The following is a 22,507-nucleotide window of genomic DNA, read 5'->3' on the forward strand; positions in this document are numbered from 1 at the left end:
GGGCTGCAGACGAGCCGTAACTCCAGGGCTGCCTGCATAACACCCACTCCTTCCCCGGCTCCAGCTCCCACGGTGGCCCAGCCTTTAGGATCCCATCCATCCCAGCTGGCAGGTCCCACTCCTGCTGAGCCGCTGATGACAAAAAGCAGTTCATCTGTAATGTCGTGGTTCTGAAGTTAGTGACTAGAGGAAGCGCTCATTAAAACATATTGAGGCCTGGCCGCCTCGAGCAAGTGTCCCTTGTCAGATGGGAAGATGAAATCTTCATCTGCTCTCCGGGCAAGGCTCCCGTGTTGCTAGTATCTCGGCTGGAGGGCTGGCTTCAGCTCTGAGGGGTGTGGACTGAAGGCGGCTTAGAAGAAAGGTGTCAACCAGCTGCTCGCAGGGCCAAGGGGAGGTACAGGCACCCACCCACCGGAGCTGCAGAGAGGCCTGCTCAACACCCGAGTCCTGTGCCAGGCAGGGCGCGGCATCGAGCAGGATGGGGGCCCTGCCCTCCTTGTGTTTCGTGCTCTTGGGGGGTCCAGAGAGGAGACGGACAATAAAATAAGTAGTGCGGGTAGTGATAAGTGCCGTGAAGGCAAGAGAACAGGGTGACGGTGGAATGTGGCAACAGGGGAGGGGTTGGGGACATGACTTTCATAGCTGACGTCTGAGTAGAAGCCTGAAGGACCTGGAATCCAGAACTGACACTGAGACTTGAGGAAGGTGCTCCCAGCAGCAGGTGCAGCATCCCCGAGGCAGGAAAGACTTGGCCTTGGGAGAGAGGAAGGGGCCGCTGCAGCACGAGCAGAGGGCGCTGAGGGAATGGGGAGGGCAGGTGGGGTTGGCAGGGCCTGGACTGTGGCAGCGGGGGGAGGGATGAAGGTGCTAAGCAAGGAGAGACGAGGGCTGATCACGCTGCCGTGTGAGAAGAGCCCAGAAGGGGGAGACTGGAGGCCGGAAGAGCGGTGAGTGTCCCCGGTCCAGTAATTCCTGGAGTGACACGCTTGGGGCACCAGTGGGAGGGCAGAGCGGTGGGAGACAGGCTGTACCCAGGGGCGGGCAGGGCAGATCACAAAGGCCTTGAGTGCCAGGCAAGCGCTCTGGAACTTGGGGTTAGGGCTTTGTTTGGGCCGTGCCAAGGGGTCCTCAGGAAGTTCATGCTGGCGTCACCGCAGAGGAGACTGGCAGCAGGAGGGCAGTGTCCCAGCGGCAGGTGCTCAGAGCTTCCTTGACACCTGCGTGGTGTGACCCTGCCTGGCCTTGACCGCCCAGCCACCCGCCTGGACAGGCAGGAGGGCCACGGCGTGCTGCTCTGCTTTTGGCCCCTGGCCTCCGTTCCCCCTTGTCCGGAACAGCATCGTGGAGGATCCCCTTCCTCCCGGGAATGCAGCCTTGGAGGGTGTGTCAGCCCGGAGCCCTTCCTGCACCTGCATCTTGGGAGGACGAACAGAACAGCTGGAGCTGCTATGCAGTGGCGGCAGTCCCCACCATGACCGGGGAATGGGTCTTCCCCGCCGGAATCCCCAGATCCAGGGTCCATGTTTTCTAGACTAGTTCTCCTGCCTTGCTGTTAGCAAGCTTCCCCAGACCCTCCCAAAAAACCCCTTTTCTGGGTAAGCTGGCTGGGGCTTGTTTCGGTGGCGTGCCTGGCACACAGCTGCACCTGCCTGCCTGCCAGTCGGGGCTCCCACAGGGCTTCACCAAAGCTTGTATTTGCCTTCAGAAGGCTGGGCCAGGGGCCGGGCTGGCTCACAGCTGAACGCCTCTCACTGCCTGGGGGTGGGCCTCAGGGCCCAGGCCGGACCTGGGTCCCGCCCCACAGCCGGTTGATGCAGGTGAATCGGGCAGAGCGTCCTTGCCTGCACGGGTAGAGGACACCCCACCCTTTGGGCACCTGCATTCATTCCCTCTCTCCCTGGTAATATCGTCTTCAATTTGCTTAGAGAGCCTCCTCCTCACTGAGCCACTTGGCTCAGGAGGGGTTGCCCTACTCACGGCTCAGAGGTGGCCCAGGCCAAGAGTACCAATTGGACTATCCCACCCTCCCCCACAGGTATCCAGATTGGATGTTTGCTGGGATGGGGGAGCCACGAAATGAGACCCGCCCTCTTCCTCCTGACGGCGGGGCCTGGGTGAGCAAGGCCTGTAAGTATGGCAGCCATTGTGCTCCCCTGAAGGAAGAGGCTGGATTTGCTGGAAGACCATGTTTTAGGCACCAGCCTGAGGCCAACACGATAACAGGGCAGAGACAGAAATAAGGACGCTTGGTGACATCACTGGAACCACTAAGTCAAGCCTCTCCTAAAGGACCCCCTCTGGCCAAGTCCTTCCTTGTTTAAGCCACTCTGAGTCGGGTTTGCTGCCATGACTGAAGGGGTCCTGATTGATTCTGGGATGGAAGGGAGGCGAGACGGAGTCAAAATAGTGTGGCAAGTGTGATGGTCAGAGACACGCGGGGAGGTGGGGGACTGGAGTGGAGGTGGTGACAGCCTAACCAAGATCTAAAGGGTGCACAGGTGTTGCCGGCAAGGGCGGGACACACGAGGGGAGGGCAGGCAGGTGGGAGAGACGGGTGTGCAGAGGCCTGGCGGTGAGGAACACGATGGTTCGCTCAGGAACAGAGAGAAATGCCGTGCCCTGGAAAGTAGGAGGGGAGAGGGGCTGAGGTACACGGGGCCCCGTCGCGTGGCCCGGGCCCGCGGGCAAGGGCAGTCAGCAGGGGCACGCACGCCAGGCCTCCTGGCACGGTGGGAAGGTGACTCCGCGGGAGAAGCCTGGAGCCGGTGGGCGACGCCGTTCAGGCCAGTGCGTCCTGGGCCAAGGAGGGTGCAGCCCGGGGGGCGTCGGGGGGCCAAGGCCCCCACAAGCCCAAGTCGGGCCGGCCAGTGTGGGTGGGACGGGTGATCACAGCTGGGGACCGAAGGCAAAGCCGCCCTGAGCAAGTGGCCTCGGACGGTGCCAAGCGGAAGGAGCTCTGCCAGCCTCACTCCGGAGCCCAAGCCGGGGGGCTCCCAGCTCTCAGTGAGCTCCAGGAAAGGGGGGCACCGACCACAGACGAGGCCGAGGTGGCTGCTTAGTAAGTTTATTCCAAACCTGTTAACAAGTGAATGTAAAAGATAAAGGAGGTGATTCACGTGAAACACGAAACTGATGCCTCTCTTCCAAATGGGGCGCGCCGGTCACTCCCCTGAAGGCGGTGGCCGGCTAGTGCTGCCTGGATCGCAAGGACCTTTTGTTCGATTTGGAGATGCTGGCCTCCCTCTCCTTCTCGGGGTCAAAGACTTCTGTACGCAGAAAAGCCAGAAAATACTGTGAGCGGTGTGGCCGGCTGCCATCCACAGTCACGCCTGTGTGCCAAGGACTCTGTCCTATGGAACATTCTACTCTCCAGGAAGGCAGAATTAGCCCCAGTTGACAGATAAACAAACAGAGGGAGCTGGGGACACTGCTTATACCTCCCCTCCCGAGACAGCTGTCGGGGAGAGAGCCTCGTCTACACCAGACCCTCATGTGCCTCAGGATGTCTACCAGGGTCTAGAGAGCCCTGTGGAACAGGGCAAGCAAAAGCTGGCCTCCGCTTATGCAGAAGCTGCTTCAGCGCGTGCAGCTCAGGTCCTACGCACACGTGGCGGCTTTGTTGGAGCACCCCGTCTCCCTGCCCCCCGTGGCCCCTCAGAGCCAGGCACCAGAACTCGGGCACGCTCGCAGCCCTGCCAGCCCAGCCGCCCAGAGGCCAGGAGGAGACGGCGGCTTAGGGACACGAACCTGGAATCTCGTGGGGCCAGTAGTCGTTACAGTGGGGGCAGTGCGGCTCTGAACTGGACTGGAAGTACTTGGCCACACAAGGCAAGTGCATCCTGATTCCACAGGTCTCGCAGCTTTGACCCTGAAATGAGAAAGGTGATGGCCGTGGAGCCCGCCGTGTTCATAAACCTTCAGGAAACTGCAAGGAAAACGTCCCGCAGGCTCAGTAGTTTTGTCTTCCAGGCCCCAGATTAATAATAAAAACAACCCGTAAGTCTACCTTAGTGCAGTGGGTTTTAGTAAAGAATCTGACGAATGAGGACACGGGGAAGAAGCTCAAGACTCCAAAGGCCAGAGCGTGGCAGCAGGGGCGGCAGGCCAGGCCCTTGGAGCAGCAAGGCTGAGTCCCAGGCTCCCAGCACGTGTGGGTCCTGCAGTGGGCGTGAGGACGGCCACTTTTCAGAAGGCACTTTAGCAACGTGGAACAAAGCTTTCAACAGTCGTGTGTGCACTCTGGTCCATAAATTCCACTCCCAGGAATTCAACCCAAGAAAACAACCAAGTGCCCAAGGATGGATGTGCAAAGAGCCCTATCCCGGTGTAGGTGACAATCGCAAAAAGATAAAAAGGAAACAAACATCCAGCACCAGTCCAGCTGCTCCGCTCTGCTCTGCAGCCCTACAAAGTACACGGGAAAACAGATGACGGGGAAACCACGGTTGAGACAGAAGGGTGTTCACCACACAGCTGCCGAGATAATATGGACCACACAGAAGACCTCTGAGAGCCTTATCTGGAAAAAAAGTAGAAAGAGCCCTGGGACGAGAACAGAGGGACCAGGGAGGAGAGGCGGGCCTTCGTGTGCTCATCCTCGGACACTTCTGAGGAGACGCCCATCTTCTGCTCACGCTGGAGGAAGGCCTGGGGCCCAGAGTGAGAGTTCTAGAAAGTGCCCGCCCCCGGCCCTGCGGTACCTGGATGAGGAGGCTGTGGCACATGGTGCAGACCTTCACGGCATCAGGGTACGTCTCCCGGATGTACTGCTCCATCTCCAGGATGGCCCGGCCGTGCAGGGTGAACTCCCCTTCCTTCTGCAGGGACACAACAGGAAGTGGCATCTTTTATGAAACGGGCACACCTGGCCCTCTTCCCACCCTGTATCTCTGCTCCCATGGCCCGAGGCCCAGAAACGGGGAGAGGTCCACATGCCCCTCGCCGCACAGGCTTTCACCAACCCCGGTCGGCCTCTTGCAGAGCCTCTAGCGGGGAAAACTTAGGTAAGACCTAAAAGGAAACCGAGGCAAGGACCCCCGCCCCTGCATCATCTTGGCGCCTTCCTTGTGCCTTCACAGACAGGAATCACGGATCTTGCATGGCAGCCCCACATGTGAGGTCTGCCCAGCCCCCCAGATGAGGACAGAGGCCGGGAGAGGGAGGCAGTGATCCCACGGCGTGAACTCCACCCCCTACCCAAGCGCCCACTTCCTCCTCTCCTCCCCAGCGCCCCCCAGCCCCACCCCCAGGGAGCAGCACAGCGGGTGCCCCCAGCCCTGCTGCCTGGAGCCTCCGAGGGGATCATCCGTGATCACTTCCAGCTGCGCCACTTTACGGGCAATGCTCGAGACGGTCCAGGGAGGCCCCCGGCGTGGCTGGGTGGCATGGCTGGTGGGGCCTCCCGGTTCCCCCAAGCAGACACGGTGGAAAGCCAGGACGTACAGAAAACCTGGCTGCGGTAACTGCCCTACGGCCAGCTCACGGGGCAGAGGCAGGGGTCACAGAGGCCCACGGACGTTTATTCATGAAAGCCGACTAGTGAAGCGCGAGGTGAACCTCTTAACCATGTTTGTTCCCCTCCGCTGCCCGCGCTGGGGGAGGAGGAGCTGCCGGTGGGGCTCCTGGGCAAAGGGCGCTGGAGGGCCGGTGGGGCCAGTGGGCAGGCCGACGTCGCAGGCCTTGCAGGAGAAGCCGCTACTGGAACCTGCGGCTGCTGGGTCAGCCCAGCGCTCCTTCGTGTCTCCGCTCTTCTCCACCTGACGCCTGCAACGAGCCGGGCCCGTTTCTCCCACCTCACACCGCCCCCCTACCGTAACCCAGCCAGGAAGTGCATTCACTCTGGGCCTCCAGTGGCAGGCGGGCGACCACCCAGAGGGAGACACGGCAAATGGGCGCAGTCAGAGAGCAGGAGTGCTGACCGCGGAGAGCAGGCCGGGCAGGCAGGATGCAGCCCGGGGACTCTCACAAGTGGACGGGGGCCCAGCACGAGGCGCTGGTGTCCCGCGCCACAGGCTGTCGGGCCAGCCAGGAAGCGGACAGGAGCTCTGTGCCCCTCAGGTGCTGGGCACAGGAGGGCGGGCCTCCCAGGCTGTCCTGGGTCCTGTGGCTGCTACCTTCTCAAAAGCTCCCCAGTCCGTAACAACGCTCCATCTCCACGGCCTCCCTCACCCTCCTAACCACCCTCTGGGCCCACCCTTGCCCCTCTGCAACCCTCTCTAGCGACCTGAGCTCTGCGAGGCCCAGCCCCATGATGCTCCGCCATTCTTAGGCTGAAGAATCGAATCCCTTACTGCCCACCTCCAGGCTCACCTTGTCCCCTCTTCCAGAGCGCCCAGCTGCAGCTCCTTGCACCCACCATGCCCACTTGGGCACAGGCTGCTCCTTCTGCCCTGGACCATGGTGCCCACCCCCAGTCCAGGTGCCTCCTATCCAGCCTTCAGCTGAGTGTCACTTCCTCTGCAGAGGGCAGGTTCCTCTGTTAGTGCTGTCATAAAACCCTGTTTCCTCTCTATCTGTAACTCTACTTCAGCGAGATGCGGGGCTGACCTCCGGCTCCCTCCCAGACCGTGGGCCGGCCCGGTTTTGCTCACTCTGTGTCCCCAGCACGTGATGCGAGGCCCAGCGCTCGGCAGTGCTGTGGTAAACGTCTAAGGGAAGAGTTAAGTAGCCCTTGTATCGATCCCAAGGAGGAACGCCCAAGGCTAGGGTGAGCAAGTTCAAGTTCAGAGTCAGGCTCGAGATGCAGTTACTAAACGTCTCCTAGCTGCCTGAAACTGTGCCCGGTGCTTACTGTTCATGACCCACCCATCCTCGGGGCCCCGTCACCGGGACAGGTGGCCTGCCCTGGATCTGCAAGGAAGACCCAAACCCAAGTGATCTCCCAGGCCTCACAGCCATCCTTTGAGCTGGGATCTTGCAGCGGGGACTGGTCCCTAGGGTGTGCAGAGATGCAGCTGCCAGCAGACACCCAAGCTCCAAGTATCCATGCTTTCTCTGAGGCCTCCTCCATATCTTGGGGCCTCGCCTGCTGACCCTGACCACCCCCTACTCCAGGGCCCCCTGAGGGGCTGCACAGGTGCCTCAGCACCTCCGTACCCTGTGCAAGGCCAGGGCGGACGGAGCCTTGCGCAGGGTACCGGGCAGGGCTCTCCAGGTACTTTCGTAACAAAGTGCCGCCAGGTGACACCCCCCCACAGCATGGCTTCTGAGCAAGGTCCCGCTTCTGAGGCTGAGGATGAGACTCAGACATGGTCCCTCCGGTCCAGGTGCTGCCCCAGGAAGGCTGGTCGGGAGACTGGCCAGCACTCACCTCGCACCCCCTCAGCTGTTCCTCGAAAAGTGCCACAGAACTCACGGCCATGCCCATGCCGACCACTTCAGAAAGCACTCCACCCTCGCTACAAAAACACCTGCGCACCACCACCGTCCTCATCCTTCAGACGGGAAACAGGCTCAGAGGCGAGAAGCCACCGCCAGAGGTACTGACAAGGCCAGAGGAGGACCCTGGGGGAGTCTCACCACCATGCCCTCCCCCCTCCTCCCGGGTCTGTTCCTTTGTCCACACGAGGCCGGAGGGGTCAGTCAGCATGGGGGCTCCCCGGAGGCTGTCGGGGCTGCGGAGGCCAGCACTCAGGGAACCCCCAGCCCTGGAAGGACGCACCAGCACCTCCACTTCACTGAGGAAGCAGCAGAGAGCACGGGAGGCAGGGCCCAAGGCAAGTCCAGCGGACCCCAGAGGCCTTCTTTCCTTCTGTCGTCCCTGCTCTGGGCAGCAAAGCATCAGTCCCGATAAAGTCGGGCACACAGCCCTGCACTGTGGTGGGACAGCACCTGCATGTGCTAGACACACATGACCACCCTGGGGGCCAAAGCCGGGCACAGAGGCTGCACCTGGGCAGCGGAGGGCGAGCTTCGGGGGATACGACGGGTGTTCGTATCCACACGGTCCCGTATGAATACTGGTATTTCCTAATCTACGAGGATATCTTGTATTATTTTGGGGGTAAGTTTTAGATAAATGCTGTTCCTCTGGAACTTCATCTACCCACCCGGTCACCGTTCAGGAAGTAGTACCTCCAGGAGTGATGAAGGACAACGATGAAGTCACAGTCCCCAACCTTAGAAAGTCTGGCCCGAGGACAGAGCATGGTCAGTTATGACCCAAGCTGCCCGAGAACATTCCATATTGCCAGATCCACCCCAGAGAGGAAGAAAAACTGTGACAAAGCAATTGATGGGAACCTGCAGTCACCCAAGCTGGGCCTGAACACGGCTCTGCCACTGGCCGGGTGTGGGACCTCACCCAGGTCACGGAGCTGCAGTGGGTTCAGCTACAAAACAGAGCTAAGGGGCTCCCCACCCGCACAGGGCGGCTGGGAGGACCCAAGCACATGCTGCGCAGACACGCCCAGAGATGCTGGCACCCACTAGCGGCTCCCCTCCCCCCGCCCTCGCCGCTGTGGCCTCTTCAGACATTTCCTCCCATCAGGCAAGTACCTCAGGCACTGAATGTTTCTGGTCTGGCTACCAGGGCCCACCCACCGTCTGAGATCAGTAACTCAGAGCACTGTCGCCAGGACTCCAGAGGCGAGCTCCACCCCAGAAGGAAGTGAAGCAGCGTGTCACCACAGCAGCAGCCTCCCACCAAATGAGGAAGTTGGGGGACTATCTCGGCACATCCTGCCCAGACACAGGCCCCCGAGGGGCAGGGCTGTGGTGCATGAGGCAGCGCTGAGTCTGTCTGACTCGCGTTTCTTGGAAACGGTGGTGCATTTGTGGAAAAAGAACTGAAACATCTGACTGCTCCAGCCAACAGAATTAGACACGGCGTGTCGAGAAACTTGAAGCGCTCAGATGCCCACAGCTCCTCTCCAAACGCTTGTCTACACGTCCTCTTTGCTCTTTAAGGGCCACCATCTAACTGAAAGAACCCCACAGCGCCGGCCCTGGATAACATGACGCTGGCAACGATAACCAGGATGGGGACAGCGATTCCCGTGAGGGCCCAGCACTGGCACCCGACACAGCGGCTCGCCCCGCTCCCCACACCCCCGGGGGCGCACGCTACCCCCCCCAGGAACGCGGGGGCACCCGCGCCGGGGTTCGGGCCCAGGGCTGACGCCAGCGCCGTGCTCCTGCCCGCCACACCACACGGCCTGCCTGGGGGGCCCCCCAGGTCACGTGAGTGAACAGGAGGTTCCAGTCCTCCTCGCAGGGTCACTGTGGGCCTCACAGCAGAGAAGGGACCCGAACGGGCCTGGCTCAATAGACGTCCGTTAGATACAATATGGTTTTGGAGGAAAAACTGTGATTCATTCTAAAAAGTGAGCCAAGCTGGAAAATCCACGGCACGAAGTACCTCGATCAGCCATTTGTTTTGTACGAACTTCTGCAGCACGTGCTCGGCTTCCTTCTTCCTCATCTTCTTGCCCTTAAGCTGATCAACCAGGTTCAAAATATTTGTGGAAGATGCAAAGCCAGTTTCTGAGTCAATAATCAGTTCCAACTGGAAGAAATAGATACCACATTCATCTATTAAACTGGCAAAAACAACTTTCAAGCAATAATACCAATCCTGGCAGGGGTGCAGTGAAACTATTCATATCACAGGCAGAACTGTAGGACTCTTCAGGAAAATAACGTAATAATATGCATCCAAAGCCATAAACAGTTTTGACCCAAAAGTCTCTCCTGTAACATCATCCCAAATGAATGACCTTAATGCCCCCCAAATCAAGAAGGGTCACTTCACCTCCCTGAAGATGGAGAAGCTGAGGAATGAATGAATAAGGAAATGGGGCAGCACCCCTCCCACTCAAAGGTGCGCAGGCCATCAGGGCTGGTCTGAGTGGCAGGCTGGAGTCGGTCGGGAAGGGCAGGAGAGCAGGGTGGGCCAGCGAGAGCACGCTCGAGAGCTGCAGAGGCACTGTGGACCCAGGGCCGGGAGAGGCTGGCCGGCCAACTGCCCTAACACTTCTGCCCACAGCAGGGCACAGCCGCTGGGAAGACAGGCTTCCTGCACACACAGGTGTGTCTGGAATCTTAGAGCCCAGTTCTCAACCCTGGCTGATCGTCCCCAGAGGAGGCTTAGAAAGGAATGATTCTAGGACTCGGTCGGTCCTCAGAAACTTGGACTCGACAGACCTGAGGCCAGAATGTCTGCGTTGTTTTTACCTCCCCAGTTATTATGGTGCATCCAGAGCTGAGAACCACTGTCTTGACCAGGTGCTCAGCCAGGTGAGTGACAACGTGGCTGAGTGAACAGCTCCAAAGCCAGGCAGGCAGAGCAGCGCTTCACAAATGTGCCTGTGCAAACGGATCGGGGGCACCTTCTTAGAATGCAGGGTCAGATTCAGCAATCTGGGTGGGGACTGGGATTCGGCCTTTATAGCAAGCTCCCGGGCGATGCTGCCACAGTACCAGGCAGTGACACCTGCTCAACTGCATCACACACCCAGGAGGCCCACTGTTGCTCAACCAGCTGGGGTCAAACCCAGACCAGCCTTTCTTTCCTAGGCAGCCGTGGCGACATCCCCAGCAATCACCTGGCAGCTATGAATTCTGGGCAAGGCGCTCGGTGACATCCCCCTGCAAAGGGCTTTCTCGGGCAGCAGTGGTGACCCTCTAAGATTGCAGTTTCCATTTCCAGTGAAAGACAGGAATTCCTATAAGAAGCCCAGCTGCTGGGCAGTGGGAATTACTGTACTTACAGCCTTTCTAAACAGATCCAGCTCATTCTCTGCAAAATCTGAGGCCATTTTAGAAACTGAAGTTGTTGCAAGATTCACCTAAAAAATAAGTCAGCGTGAGGGTCAGTCTGTGCCCTTCACTTGTCGTTAATTCACTTGTTGGCGCTCTCTCCCTCCCTGCCTCCCTCCCTGCCTTGCCAGTCACAGAGCACCTGTGTCCCGGCACTGTGGGCCACAGGGATAAATTTGTAACCGGTCTTATGTTACAGGCTTAAACCTGTAGCTCAGTCAGTATGTCTAATTTTCAGAGATTTTAGAATTCCCAAGATTGTGCGATATCTTCCAAACTCAGATAAATTCAGGAAACTTGTCTGCATGCTAACGGAGCTTCAAATGCAAAAGGCACTGGGAAGTCTGGCAGTAAATAAATCTGATTTACCGATTTGACCCAGCATTTCCATGTTATTTGACTCTATAACCCTTTCTTCCATGGACAACGTTTGGGAAACCCTGGGCTAGAGCCCCTTTCTGTGTGGGCCCGGTGGGTAGGAGCCTGATCTCCTTTGACGGCCTAAGGTGGTTCCCGAGCCAAGGATGGGGGTTTGTATTTCACCTCCTCCCCTAGCTGGGAGGGAAAACCTGAAAACAACAGGAGGCCCCAAATATGTCTCAGTCCTTAGCAGCCACGCACGTTGTTTCTTTTCCCAGCTTCTATGTCTTGTTCTAAATGAAAAGGCATCTTATCCCTTTCTCCCTCCAAGCCCTTGGTGAGGCGGGTGCACCTGCATTCGCCCCAGTAAGGAGGGCACGGGGCTGTCTCCACTGCAGTCCCTCACACATCCACCAGGGGGCTCTGTCTGCACTCACCAGCGCGTAAATGGGTCTCCCGTCATCTTCCGTGACGCCTTTCTTTATCTCGATGTACAAAGACTCCAAGACACTGTTAATGTTGTTGATGAAGTCCTCCAACTTCTCTACGGTAGCATTGCCTGGAAATAAACAGGCAAAAGCAAAAAAGGGGGAGGGTGCTCCATCAAAAAAGGTGCAGCTTGTTTCAATCCCGCCATCATCCTGAACACGGGACAGCAAAGCCAGAAATGGGCGGAGGCCCTGGCCCTTGTTGGGTGAGCGCCAACGCCTGTGGCTTCTTTCTTCCTGGAGCAAAGAGACAGCGCTGTGAAGCAGAAACGCCTGGGAAATGGTATTTGAGCCTGCTGAGGTCTTCCTGTCTTGGCTGGCAGCCCTCGGCCTCCTCCCCTGCCGCCCGATCACTGTCCCCACTCAGCACTTCAGTGCAGTGGGCATCGCAGCCTGACTCCTCCGTAGAGCCTCTGCCCCTGCCTGTCCTCATGCACACGTCAGGTCCACCTCTATCCTTCCCTTTATTCGACATCCAAACACACATCGAACACTGACACACCTGTGCTGGCCCGGGGCTGCGACAGTGAAGAATAACGACCACAGGGTAAGAACAGCAGCTCACACAGAGCACCCACCCCGGGGAAGGCCTGGATCTGAGCGCTTTTCACGCAGTAATGAACCCATCCTGCCTGCAGAGGGGGGCTCACTCACCCAGCGTTACACCGCCAGGCACAGCAAGCAGCGGGGAGCCCTGACAGCACGGCCACAGCCCCTGACCTGTGTGCCAGCCGCCTCGTGCTGCCCCTAGTGACGCACAAGGCAGCAGCACCCTCTCCGGGGCCATCAGCCTGTCAGAGGAGGGGGTACGGACAGAGCCCGGGGAGCACCGCAGGGGGCTGGGATGGATGGACAGCAGACTGGCAGGGGAAGGAAGGACGGCTGGGAGGGCTGCGGCGGCAGCAGCAGGAAGCGGGAGCAGATGGCCCAGGGCCCCACGGGCTGGGGGGGCGTGTGCCCTTCCTCCTGTGGGACATGGGAGCCTCTCAGAGCTGGAAGCACAGGAGAGACATGGTCAGCCTTGGGTCCTGGAATCACCCTGTTGTACTGTGAGAGTCCGCCTACCGATGCAGGGGACACGGGTTCGTGCCCCGGTCCGGGAGGATCCCACATGCTGCGGAGCGGCTGGGCCCGTGAGCCATGGCCGCTGAGCCTGCGCGTCCGGAGCCTGTGCTCCGCAACGAGAGAGGCCACAGCAGTGAGAGGCCCGCATACCGCAAAAAAAAATTAATAATAATAATAAAACCAACAAAACAATATGCAGGAAAAAGGCCAGGAAGGTTACCCACCAAACTGATGAACAAGGCCATTGCTAGGAAGTGAACTAAAATGAGGGGGTCATCCCAGGGCACTTGAACTTTATCTGTTTGGCTTCTTAGAAAGGTAATTGTAAGCTCCTTGTATAGCTAAATATTATGAAAGTTTAAAAAAATAAAAGATCACACTGGTGGCAATGGAGGTCGCAGCCACGTAAAGTCGGCAGCTGTGACACAGGCATGGCTTCTGCTGAGGAGGCCCAGAAAAGCTAATGACAAAGACCGGGACAGAAATACTAATACGCGAATCACAGGCAGGATCTAATCTTCCTTTACAAGTAAAGTTGCTTAAGTTAAAGAAAAGAAAAAAAAGCAATTTAGGGAATTCCCTTGCAGTCCAATGGTCAGGACTCCGAGCTTTCATTGCCGTGGCCCGGGTTCAGTCCCTGGTCAGGGAATTAAGATCCCTCAAGCCACGTGGCACGACCAAAAAAACAAAAAACGACAACGAAGAATGCAATTTAAAGAAAAAATTTGTATTAATAAACAGATGGTACTCGAACGTGGCAAAAATCCTAACGGTAGTGTGATGATGAAATTTGGCCACAGCTGCTGAAACACTGTGATCAGAGGAGTGAAACACGGTCACATTTCCTGCCTCCGTGCCCTGCTCACGCGCCCTCCTCCTCACTCCCATCGACCAGTTACGAAAGCCAACTCGCAGGGCACTTTCCTCCACGAGATGTTCTCTGCTGCCCCGGCACGCAGCGCTCCCGTGCTTTCCTCCGCTCCCACACCACGCAAAGCATCTCGCCCCGGTGTGCAGGGCCAGCTACCACGGACGGGCCACGCGCCCGGCTTGCTGGAGACCGTTCGGCCCCCGCCAAGCACCCGACTCGAGCCTGGGAAACTCGGGCGCGGGGCCCCCAGGCACCAGGAACCGCCTCCTGCCCACCGACAGGGCCTCTGCCTCGGGAACCAGCCCGTCCGTCCCAGGTGACGCAGTGGCAAGTCCCACCTCCCTCTGAAAGCGACAATTCACATTTTCCACTGAAAAGGCCTCTCCTGGGTGCCGTTCAGAAGAACGTACTCTGTGGGCAGATCAAAAGCATTCTGCTACCTCGGACTTTCCTCGTCAGCACGGAGATGAGCTAATAGCCGCCCTGCGCTTTCCCCTCTCCCACCACCTCCAGTTTGCTGTCCAGCCTCACTTTTCAGAAACATGAATGTTCTCAGTTTAAGAAAAAAAAAAAGCCCTTCCTACCACTGACCTTGCAGCAGCCGGCCGCCTGCTCAGGGGCTCCCGTGGGCTCCAGCGCACAGCGGCCCTGTCGAGGGCTCAGCCACAGCCCTCTCCTGGGCGGACCTGCCCGTGCTGCCCACAGATGCCCTGCGCTGCACCATTACCTGGGAATAAGCTGCTCTCCTGTTCAGCCACACCCCCGCCCTAACTGGACTGCTTGGGGCCACAGAGGCAGCAGCAGGGCCGGCCCAGTTCCGCCCCGCCCCTCTGTGGGCCCCCAGGCCAGCCTCTCCCTTTCTCTCATCCCTGAAGGCCACCGGCCACCTCACATCCAACCTCACACGCATGAGAACACTTCCCTGCAACCCTCTCTCCACCACGCCCGCTCCAACCAGCCAGGCTCCTGACCGTCTGGTGTCCCAGACACGTCCCTTCCTGTGCAGGCTTGCCCTGACCACAAAGAATCAGGGTCCCGCGCTCTGTCTGTCCTCCCACGGTCCTCAAGCACTTCCTTCCCCATCACACTTTGTTCCAGTTACCAAATCTGGCTGCCCCACTCCCTATAGACTCTACCAAAGAGTCTTTCTTTCCCCCATCTGTGTGATTCTGGTGGGAAAACAAACCCCATGTGCAGAAAACCAGAGGGCAGGAACCTGCAGAGGGCAGGAACCTGCAGGGGCCAGGTCCCAGGTCAGCCAACAGTGGGCCAAAACCCGTGCTCAGCCTGTCAGACACCCTCTCAATCTGAGCAAGGGACAAAGGGATGGCGAGAGGTGGTTCCAGCCCCGTCGCTGCAGGGGGAGGGTGGCTTTGGCCGTGAGGTGCTGCTGTGCTTTTCTGTGCCTGGTGCCCAGGGGCTCCGGCCCATTCCCCAGTCTAGCCACCAGCCAACGGTCAGTCCCGTGTGTTGCTTTCCCAACACGTTCCTTTTCAGGTTGGCCAGAATTGGGAACTCTTGCTTGCTACCATCTATCCCTGACGTGCCCGTTAAGTGCCAAGGTAACACCAGGTCAGTGCTTCCCAAGATCAAGTCTTCAGACCAGCCAATTTTCACTGCTCTGCCCCCTCTCCCTCCCCTCTTCCTGGAGCCCGTGGTAGAAAAGCTACAGTTGGTAAATCTGTAGGAACACAGTGGGCCTAAAGCTGTGTCCGAGGATCCATTTGGCCCCAATATCCTGTGAGTCCACGGTCATGATCACGTGATTTTGAGGCAACTATTTCCAGTCTTGGTTCTACCACTTCGAGGGACTTTAGAGAACTAACGAATAACACTGCTCCTCCCTTCAGATCCCGAACCAATTGAGAAAAAAAGACAGGCTTCAGGTAAGTATCAAAATACCAAGTTTTTACAGGTAGAGCTGGATCAGAGGCTGGGTCCCTCCACACCAATGACCAGCAGTCAGCGACATGGGATGACCAGCTATACGAGGTAAAGAACAAGGCCCTGGACCTACCACAGCTGCCTCTCCTCAGAGAGCAAAGAGACACCCTAACCAGGACAATTAGCACCATGGCTGAACCAAGCAAGGGTCTGTAGATCTTTGGTGCCACCTGTGTTCTCTCTCCATGTAAGCAGGGTGTACCTGTGCCTTTCTTATGGGGTGTGGTGAGGCGGCTACTGCTGGGCTGAGAACAACAGGACTGTAAACGTGGGGCTGTCATCACCTTAGCATGTGCTAGGCACTGCTCACTAGCTTGGCTTGTTGCATCACTGCAAGAACACTAACTCCATAAGGTGAGCGGTTATTATCATCTTTACGTACCAGAGGTTAAATAAGTCGCCCAGTGTTGGAAATGGAGCCCAGGCCAAGCTCCTGGGCAAGAAGCCACACAGCCTCTGTGGAGCACAGCAAGTGTCCTCTGGGAACATTCCCTACCCCAGACCCTACACATCTACATTCCTCCAGAACTGGGCACTGTGCCTTCAGGGTCACAAAGAGGGACTCAGCCAATACAGAAAGACGGAAAGTGTCTGAGCAGTGCCTGGGAAAGACGCCAGAGGCGGTGCTGTCGCCAGAGGGCTGTGCTCCGAGGCCACGTACAGGGGCTGTGCCTGGCCAACATCCATCATTCCTCCAGCCCTGACTACTCGGCCAGGTCACAGGGGTCACACGCACTGCTGCGGGAGGAGCTAAACTAAAGGCCAAGGGCTCAGGAGAGGACAGAACAGCTCTTTCTTCAGCAGGAAATGCCCTTCTGTTGGGGCAATTAGAAAATGGGACTCAGGGCAGTGGACTCACTGGGGTAGCACTGAGCAAACGGGACACTCCTCTGAGGAGTGAGAGCTGGCTCAATTCATTTTGAGAGGTCGTTTTTTCTGGCCACCACTGTTACCTCCTCTTCTTTTAAAATAAATTTTAGTTTAACCAACAAACCTCTTCTTGGTAATCAGAGTCTCTGCTTCCCAGAAGCCTACTGGAACCCAGGGTTCACTGGGTTCACCGCATACTTGGGCAGCAGGAAGTCTGCTGCCCTAACTTCTGAGCAACAGAGAGTTTTGTTCCAAACCAGGCACCACAGAGAGAAAACTTTTAGGCAGAGGAAATACTATTTTAGGCAGAGGAAATAATAGCAAAAAATAAGACCCCAGGGGACCAAACCACTTATGGGCCAACTTGCCCCATGAGAGCTCTCTCATCCGATGGGGCCAGCCGGGTGGTCCTCCTGAGCACTGAGGACAGGGCAGCCCCGGCCCTGGACCAGACATGGGCACTAGGCCACATCAGGCCCGAGAGCAGACCCCTGGGCTGGGAGAGGCTGGCAGGCAGGCACACTGGGCCAGAGAGGTGTGGGAGGGGTGGCGTCCCAGCCTAGGGCTTTCACCTCAGCTGCCTGGGGAAGATGATCCCCTCGACACTCAGGCATGTGAGTGGAAAGACGGGCGCTGACAACAGCACTTCCACAGTGCGGTTAGTGCACAGTGCTGGGAAGAGCAGGGACAGAAGGAGAGCGGTCGTTTACGCGGCAGACAGACAGACAAGAGTTCTCTCCGTCCGTACGTCACGTCACTACGTGCTAAGGTTCTGCTCCCTCGGGCTCTCATCAGACCCTCACGAACGACCGCCAAGGGGAGCCAATATGTGGTACGGTCTGTTTTCCAAAAGAGGAAACCAAGGGTCAGAGAGCGTAAGGACTTATCCAAGACCACAGGGCCGGTAAGTGACAAAGTCCAGGCCAGAAAACAAACATCTGGCCTTCAGTCTGGCACAGTGACAAAAGGACCTGAGCATTCATTTAAAAAAAAAAAATTCTTACTCAGATATGCAATGAGGTCTGAGAATTATGTCAAAATGATATGGGGGTAAGTAATCAGAGCACAGATAAAACAAGATTAGTCATGAATTATCATTTTAACTGGGTGGTGATGTGTACGTGAGGCTGCGTTGTATTATTCTCTCTACCTTTCTTTCTCCATAATAAAAGGTTAAAAAAAAATCTCAACGCTCAACAACATAACTTGATGCCTTAACCCCCAGGAGTCTGAATCAAAAAAGAGAAAAATGGTAGCGTCTTGTGACAACGGAGATTAGCTCAGGGCTCTGACTGTAAGCTAGATCCCAATGACACTCCACCAGTTTTCAAATGCTGGTGTAGGCTGGAGCCCTGCCATAAAGAGACATGGTGACTGCAGAGGCCACTCCGCCCCCTGACCCACCGGATAAGTGGCTGTGGTTTCTCAGAAGCTGGACTGCAAACAACTCAAAGAAACAGAATGTGTCACACACATTCTTCTGAGAGACTGAATATACAAACGGACAATAAACGTTATAGAAACAGGGCTCTGATCCACAGTCTGCAGCAACCAGCCCAGGGAACCAACCCACCACCTAGAGTAACCAGCCCAGGAAGCCAGCCTGCTACCTATAAGTTAGACCTGCAGGAGGTCAGACCACTATCTCTAGCAACCAGCTCAGGAAGCCAGCCATAACCTCTGTAATAATTGGCTCAAAATGACCAGGTCTTGGGCTTCCCTGGTGGTGCAGTGGTTAAGAATCCGCCTGCCAATGCAGGGGACACGGGTTCGAGCCCTGGTCCGGGAAGATCCCACATGCTGCGGAGCAACTAAGCCTGTGCGCCACAACTACTGAGCCCGAGTGCCACAACTACTGAAGCCCACGCGCCTAGAGTCTGTGCTCCACAACAAGAGAAGTCACTGCAATGAGAAGCCCGCACACCGCAATGAAGAGTAGCCCCCGCTTGCCGCAACTAGAGAAAGCCTGCATGTAGCAACGAAGACCCAAAGTGGCCAAAAATAAATAATAAAATAATCTATTTTAAAAAAATGACCAGGGGGCTTCCCTGGTGGCGCAGTGGTTGAGGGTCCGCCTGCCGATGCAGGGGACGCGGGTTCGTGCCCCGGTCTGGGAGGATCCCACATGCCGCGGAGCGGCTGGGCCCGTGAGCCGTGGCCGCTGAGCCTGTGCTCCGGAGCCTGTGCTCCGCAAGGGGAGAGGCCACAACAGTGAGAGGCCCGCCTACCGCAAAAAAAAAAAAAAAAAAAAAAAAAATGACCAGGTCTTGATTAATAACTGACAGCTTCCCTAATTTTTGTCCCTGCTTCCAACTTAGGACCAACCAGAGAAAGCCAGGTGTGCTCCCCCAACCAATCACAGCCTGTCCTGCTTCTAGACTGCCCGCCTCCAGCTTCCCGGGCCGACGGCCTCCTATCAGGGCACAGCTGAAGCCTTCCCTTTGTTCCTCTATACAGCTTTCCCACTCCTCTGCCTGCCAGCAAGTCTCCAAAACACAAGTTCCCCTGTTAGAGCAAGCTCTGAATAAACAGCCCTTGCCTGTTCTCATCTGAGTGGTCTTCACTTATGTCCACACTCCGTACACGTGGGACTTGGTTCAGCACCCTGTTCCCGGCAGGGGTGAGGAAGGTGGCTGAAAGGCACGAGCAGGCCTGTGGTGCCATCAGAGAGATGACTCCAGCCACTTTCGTCCGGCTCACTGCAGCCCTCCTCTGAGTTCCCAGCACCTTGCCCCTGGAGTGTGACACAGCCTCCTCCAGCCTCCCAGCATCCACCCTAGCCCCCCACCCGTCCTCTACATGCAGCCAGGGTGAAGCCAGATACCCGCACCACCACCACCAACCTGGAAGCCACCAGTGGCTCCCGTGTGCCCCCTCGCTCTACTCTCGGTCACGCTGCCTTCCTGTCACTCACACCCCCACTCAGCACCTGCACTCGTGATCTTCCACGAGGATTTCTGAGAAAATCCCAGCATGAGAAATGCAGCCTATGGTCTACATAACAATTCCTATCACCCTACTTACCAACATCCTGGATCTTCTGAGGTGAGTTCCCACCCCCACCCCCAGCCCCGGGACCTGAGAGTAGATGGTAGGGGGAGGGACATACAGGAAGGAAGGGGCAGCAAGGCGCACGTACTGGACGTGGAGCAGGAAGTACTCTGTGCCAGGCGCTTCCCCTAAGTCCCCTGTTTAACACTCATGACTTTTCCATGAGGTAGGTAAGATCTCCTCTATAACACGGAAAGCGGAGACTCAGAAAGTAAACAAACAAACTTTCCCAAGTCCCTGATTTGAACCTGTGTCTTCAAGAAACGGCTTCCCTATTCCTGCCAGTGGTGTGTGTGGTAATCCTGCTGAAGAATCCACTCCCAGCCCTCCACACACCCACGCACCCTCCCTTGTGGTTGGGAGCCAGTACAAGACACTTCCTGAAGCAAATGAAGGCCACACTTCGGGAGAGCGTGGAGCACACAGAGGCCCTGGCTCAGCAAATCCGCACTGGCCTGGAAGGACTGCTGGGAACCATCTGGCCCCCTGGGTTCCTGTGCCGCACAGTCATCAAGGGCCGGCTGGAACTTGGACAGTGAGTCCTTCAAGAGCCAGAGATGTGAAAGCCACAAGAGTTTGTTTCCTCGTGGCTGCAGAGCTTCCAGAACCCAAAGACTCTGGTCTGAGCACATCACAACTGCCTGTTATGAAATTCTGTATGTTGAAAAATTCATCAAGTTGCGTTTGAGATGTTACTTTTCATGCTAATTTTATGCCACTTTTCAGTTATGGTCACAAGCCTAATCCCCCTTGATTAACTGGAAAGGCAAGCAGGCTGACAGCGGTAAGCTTATTAACTGTTCATCAGGGCCAAAGGGGAGAAATGTACAATGAAATTATTAAAAGCAGGAGGAAAACTTACTTGGAGCCAGCGTCTAATCATCGCTGAGTCCTCCTTGGAAAGAGAAGGTGCGTATAAACGTGACTGCAGATACAGGATGGAATACTAAACTGAAAGGTGGACAGCATCACTGCCTCACCACTAACACGTGCCACCCAACGATGGGTCTGAGCCCTGAGGCCTGCAGAGACAACAGCGCAGATGCGGTCATGTAAATCCGCATGAGAAAAACAAAGCTAGGATGAGGGCAGATGAGAGGTTTGACAAAACCAGAAAATATCTGTCATCCATAATGTTCCTCTGACACTGTGTTCCCTAATCTGTTTTTGGTACGTGCACTTCAGTTCACGGGTGTTTTGCCTGAACGTCATATTACTTATTCTGCCCGCTGAAATAATGTTAAGTCTTAATTTTTTAATCTAAGATTTCAGATATTCTACCTAATTTGTCCTGAGGACAAACTGTATGTGACAACTAAATGTGACACATGACTCTGGGGTGGATCCTTTGCTAAAAAAGACAATATTGGGACAACTGGAGAAACCCCAATGGGGTCTGTGGACTAGATGATAGTGATGGATCAATGTTAATGTCATATTTTAATGGTTATCCTGCAGTTATTCAGGAGAATGTCTTTGCTAGAAGGAAACACACCCTAAAGAATGTAGGGGTGATGGACTTTCAAACTGGTAACCTACTCTCAAATGATTCATGGGGGAAAAAGTTCTTTGTACTATTCTTACAACTCTCCTGTGAGTTTGGAACTATTTCAAAATAAAAAAATAAATTTAAAAAGCAACCCTAGGAGCTTCAAGCAAGGCAGGCCCTCAAAGAATCGGGCACTGACTCAGAAGGCAGCACTGGGCAGTGCTGGGGCCCAGAGCCATTGTGTGAGAAGGGGCTACACAGCACACCAGACTCCCAGGGGTTTCTGCTTCCTGCCTTGTAAGATGAGGAGGCTGGACCCAATGATCCCCTAAAACCCAACTTGTTCAACCAAACAGAACCAGAAAGACCAGCCCCAAAATAGTTTAACAAGGTGAATAACTTTGAGAGACTCGTTGCCATGAAACTGTGGGCTGTGGCAACTTTCTGCTTCTGCCCAGCAGAGCCACATGATCAATGACACACATTCCAACCCAGAGTCAGGTTCAGGTTCAGGGCCCCCTCAAGCCCTGAGCTGGGCAACACCATTCCCCGACAACATCATCAGGAATACCTACTTCCCAAGGGGACCTGGGCCTCCTTGGAAGGCTTCAAAATTCAGGCTTCCATGTTTGTTTTGTTTTTAGGAAATTGAACTAATGAAACTTCCCATAACTACTTGCCAACTCTCTTGGGACTCAGACTTCAAGAAAGGGGCCTCTCCAGGTAAGCCCTGGATACAGAAAGGATACTTTTCCTGAATGCTGCATCTATTTCCTTAGAGTCCCACAAAGATGACACAGGGCCTTATGAGACCAAGAGAATGAGCTACATTTTGGAAACCTGTTTATCCCTCTACATGGATACTTACAGGCCACGGAGCACACGGCACACATTATATTCATGAAGCTCTGGGGTTTAGTGACAATCAAGGTTACAAAGCTACCAAGTAGCAAAGTAGGTTTAAATGCAGATTTTTTTTTTAAACAGCTTTGTTGAGATGTAATTGACATACAATTTTTAAAGGGTACAATTTAGTAAGTTATGATACACATGTACACTCTTTTAAAAAATTTTTTCTTGCTTGATTTATTTTTTAATAAATTTATTTATTTATTTATTTTTGGCTGCATTGGGTCTTCATTGCAGTGCACAGGCTTCTCATTGCTGTGGCTTCTCTTGTTGCAGAGCACGGGCTCTAGGTGCATGGACTTCAGTAGCTGTGGCGCACGGGCTTAGCTGCTCTGCAGCATGTGGCATCTTCCCGGACCAGGGCTCAAACCCGTGTCCCCTGCATTGGCAGGCAGATTCTCAACCACTGCGCCACCAGGGAAGTCCCAATACGTATACACTCTTGAAACCATCACCACAGTCAAGATAATAAGCATATCCACCACTCCCTAAAAGTCTCCTCATGTCTCTGTGTAATCCCTCTCTCCCACCCCTCACAACTCTCCACTATACCATCCCCAGGCAACCACTGAACTACTTTCTGTCACTATAGTCATATATGCGTTGTCTAGAATTGTTTATATATGGGTTCATACAGTATATACTTTCCTTTGTTTGGCTTCTCCACTGGACATGACCATTTTGAGATTCATTCATATT

At 55.8% G+C, this 22,507-nt stretch overlaps 1 protein-coding gene across 2 annotated transcripts in view; it reads right to left on the minus strand.

Annotated features, from left to right (window-relative positions):
- Nucleotides 1-3,051: 3,051 nt before the first annotated feature.
- The window catches only part of NSMCE1 (NSE1 homolog, SMC5-SMC6 complex component), a gene marked incomplete at its 5' end in the record, with an annotated part of 29,059 nt that continues 9,603 nt past the window's right edge, over nt 3,052-22,507 (minus strand). The window contains 6 exons of one of the 2 annotated variants that reach the window (XM_079719622.1): nt 3,052-3,269; nt 3,751-3,871; nt 4,704-4,820; nt 9,362-9,508; nt 10,713-10,790; nt 11,559-11,680. In XM_079719622.1, coding sequence (XP_079575748.1) covers nt 3,190-3,269; nt 3,751-3,871; nt 4,704-4,820; nt 9,362-9,508; nt 10,713-10,790; nt 11,559-11,680 — 665 coding nt within the window. In that variant the 3' untranslated portion in view covers nt 3,052-3,189. The remainder of the gene's footprint in view (nt 3,270-3,750; nt 3,872-4,703; nt 4,821-9,361; nt 9,509-10,712; nt 10,791-11,558; nt 11,681-22,507) is intronic. The other variant, XM_079719621.1, reaches the window with a different exon arrangement.

Source organism: Hyperoodon ampullatus (assembly GCF_949752795.1).
Source record: "Hyperoodon ampullatus genome assembly, chromosome: 14".
NCBI lineage: Eukaryota > Metazoa > Chordata > Mammalia > Artiodactyla > Ziphiidae > Hyperoodon > Hyperoodon ampullatus.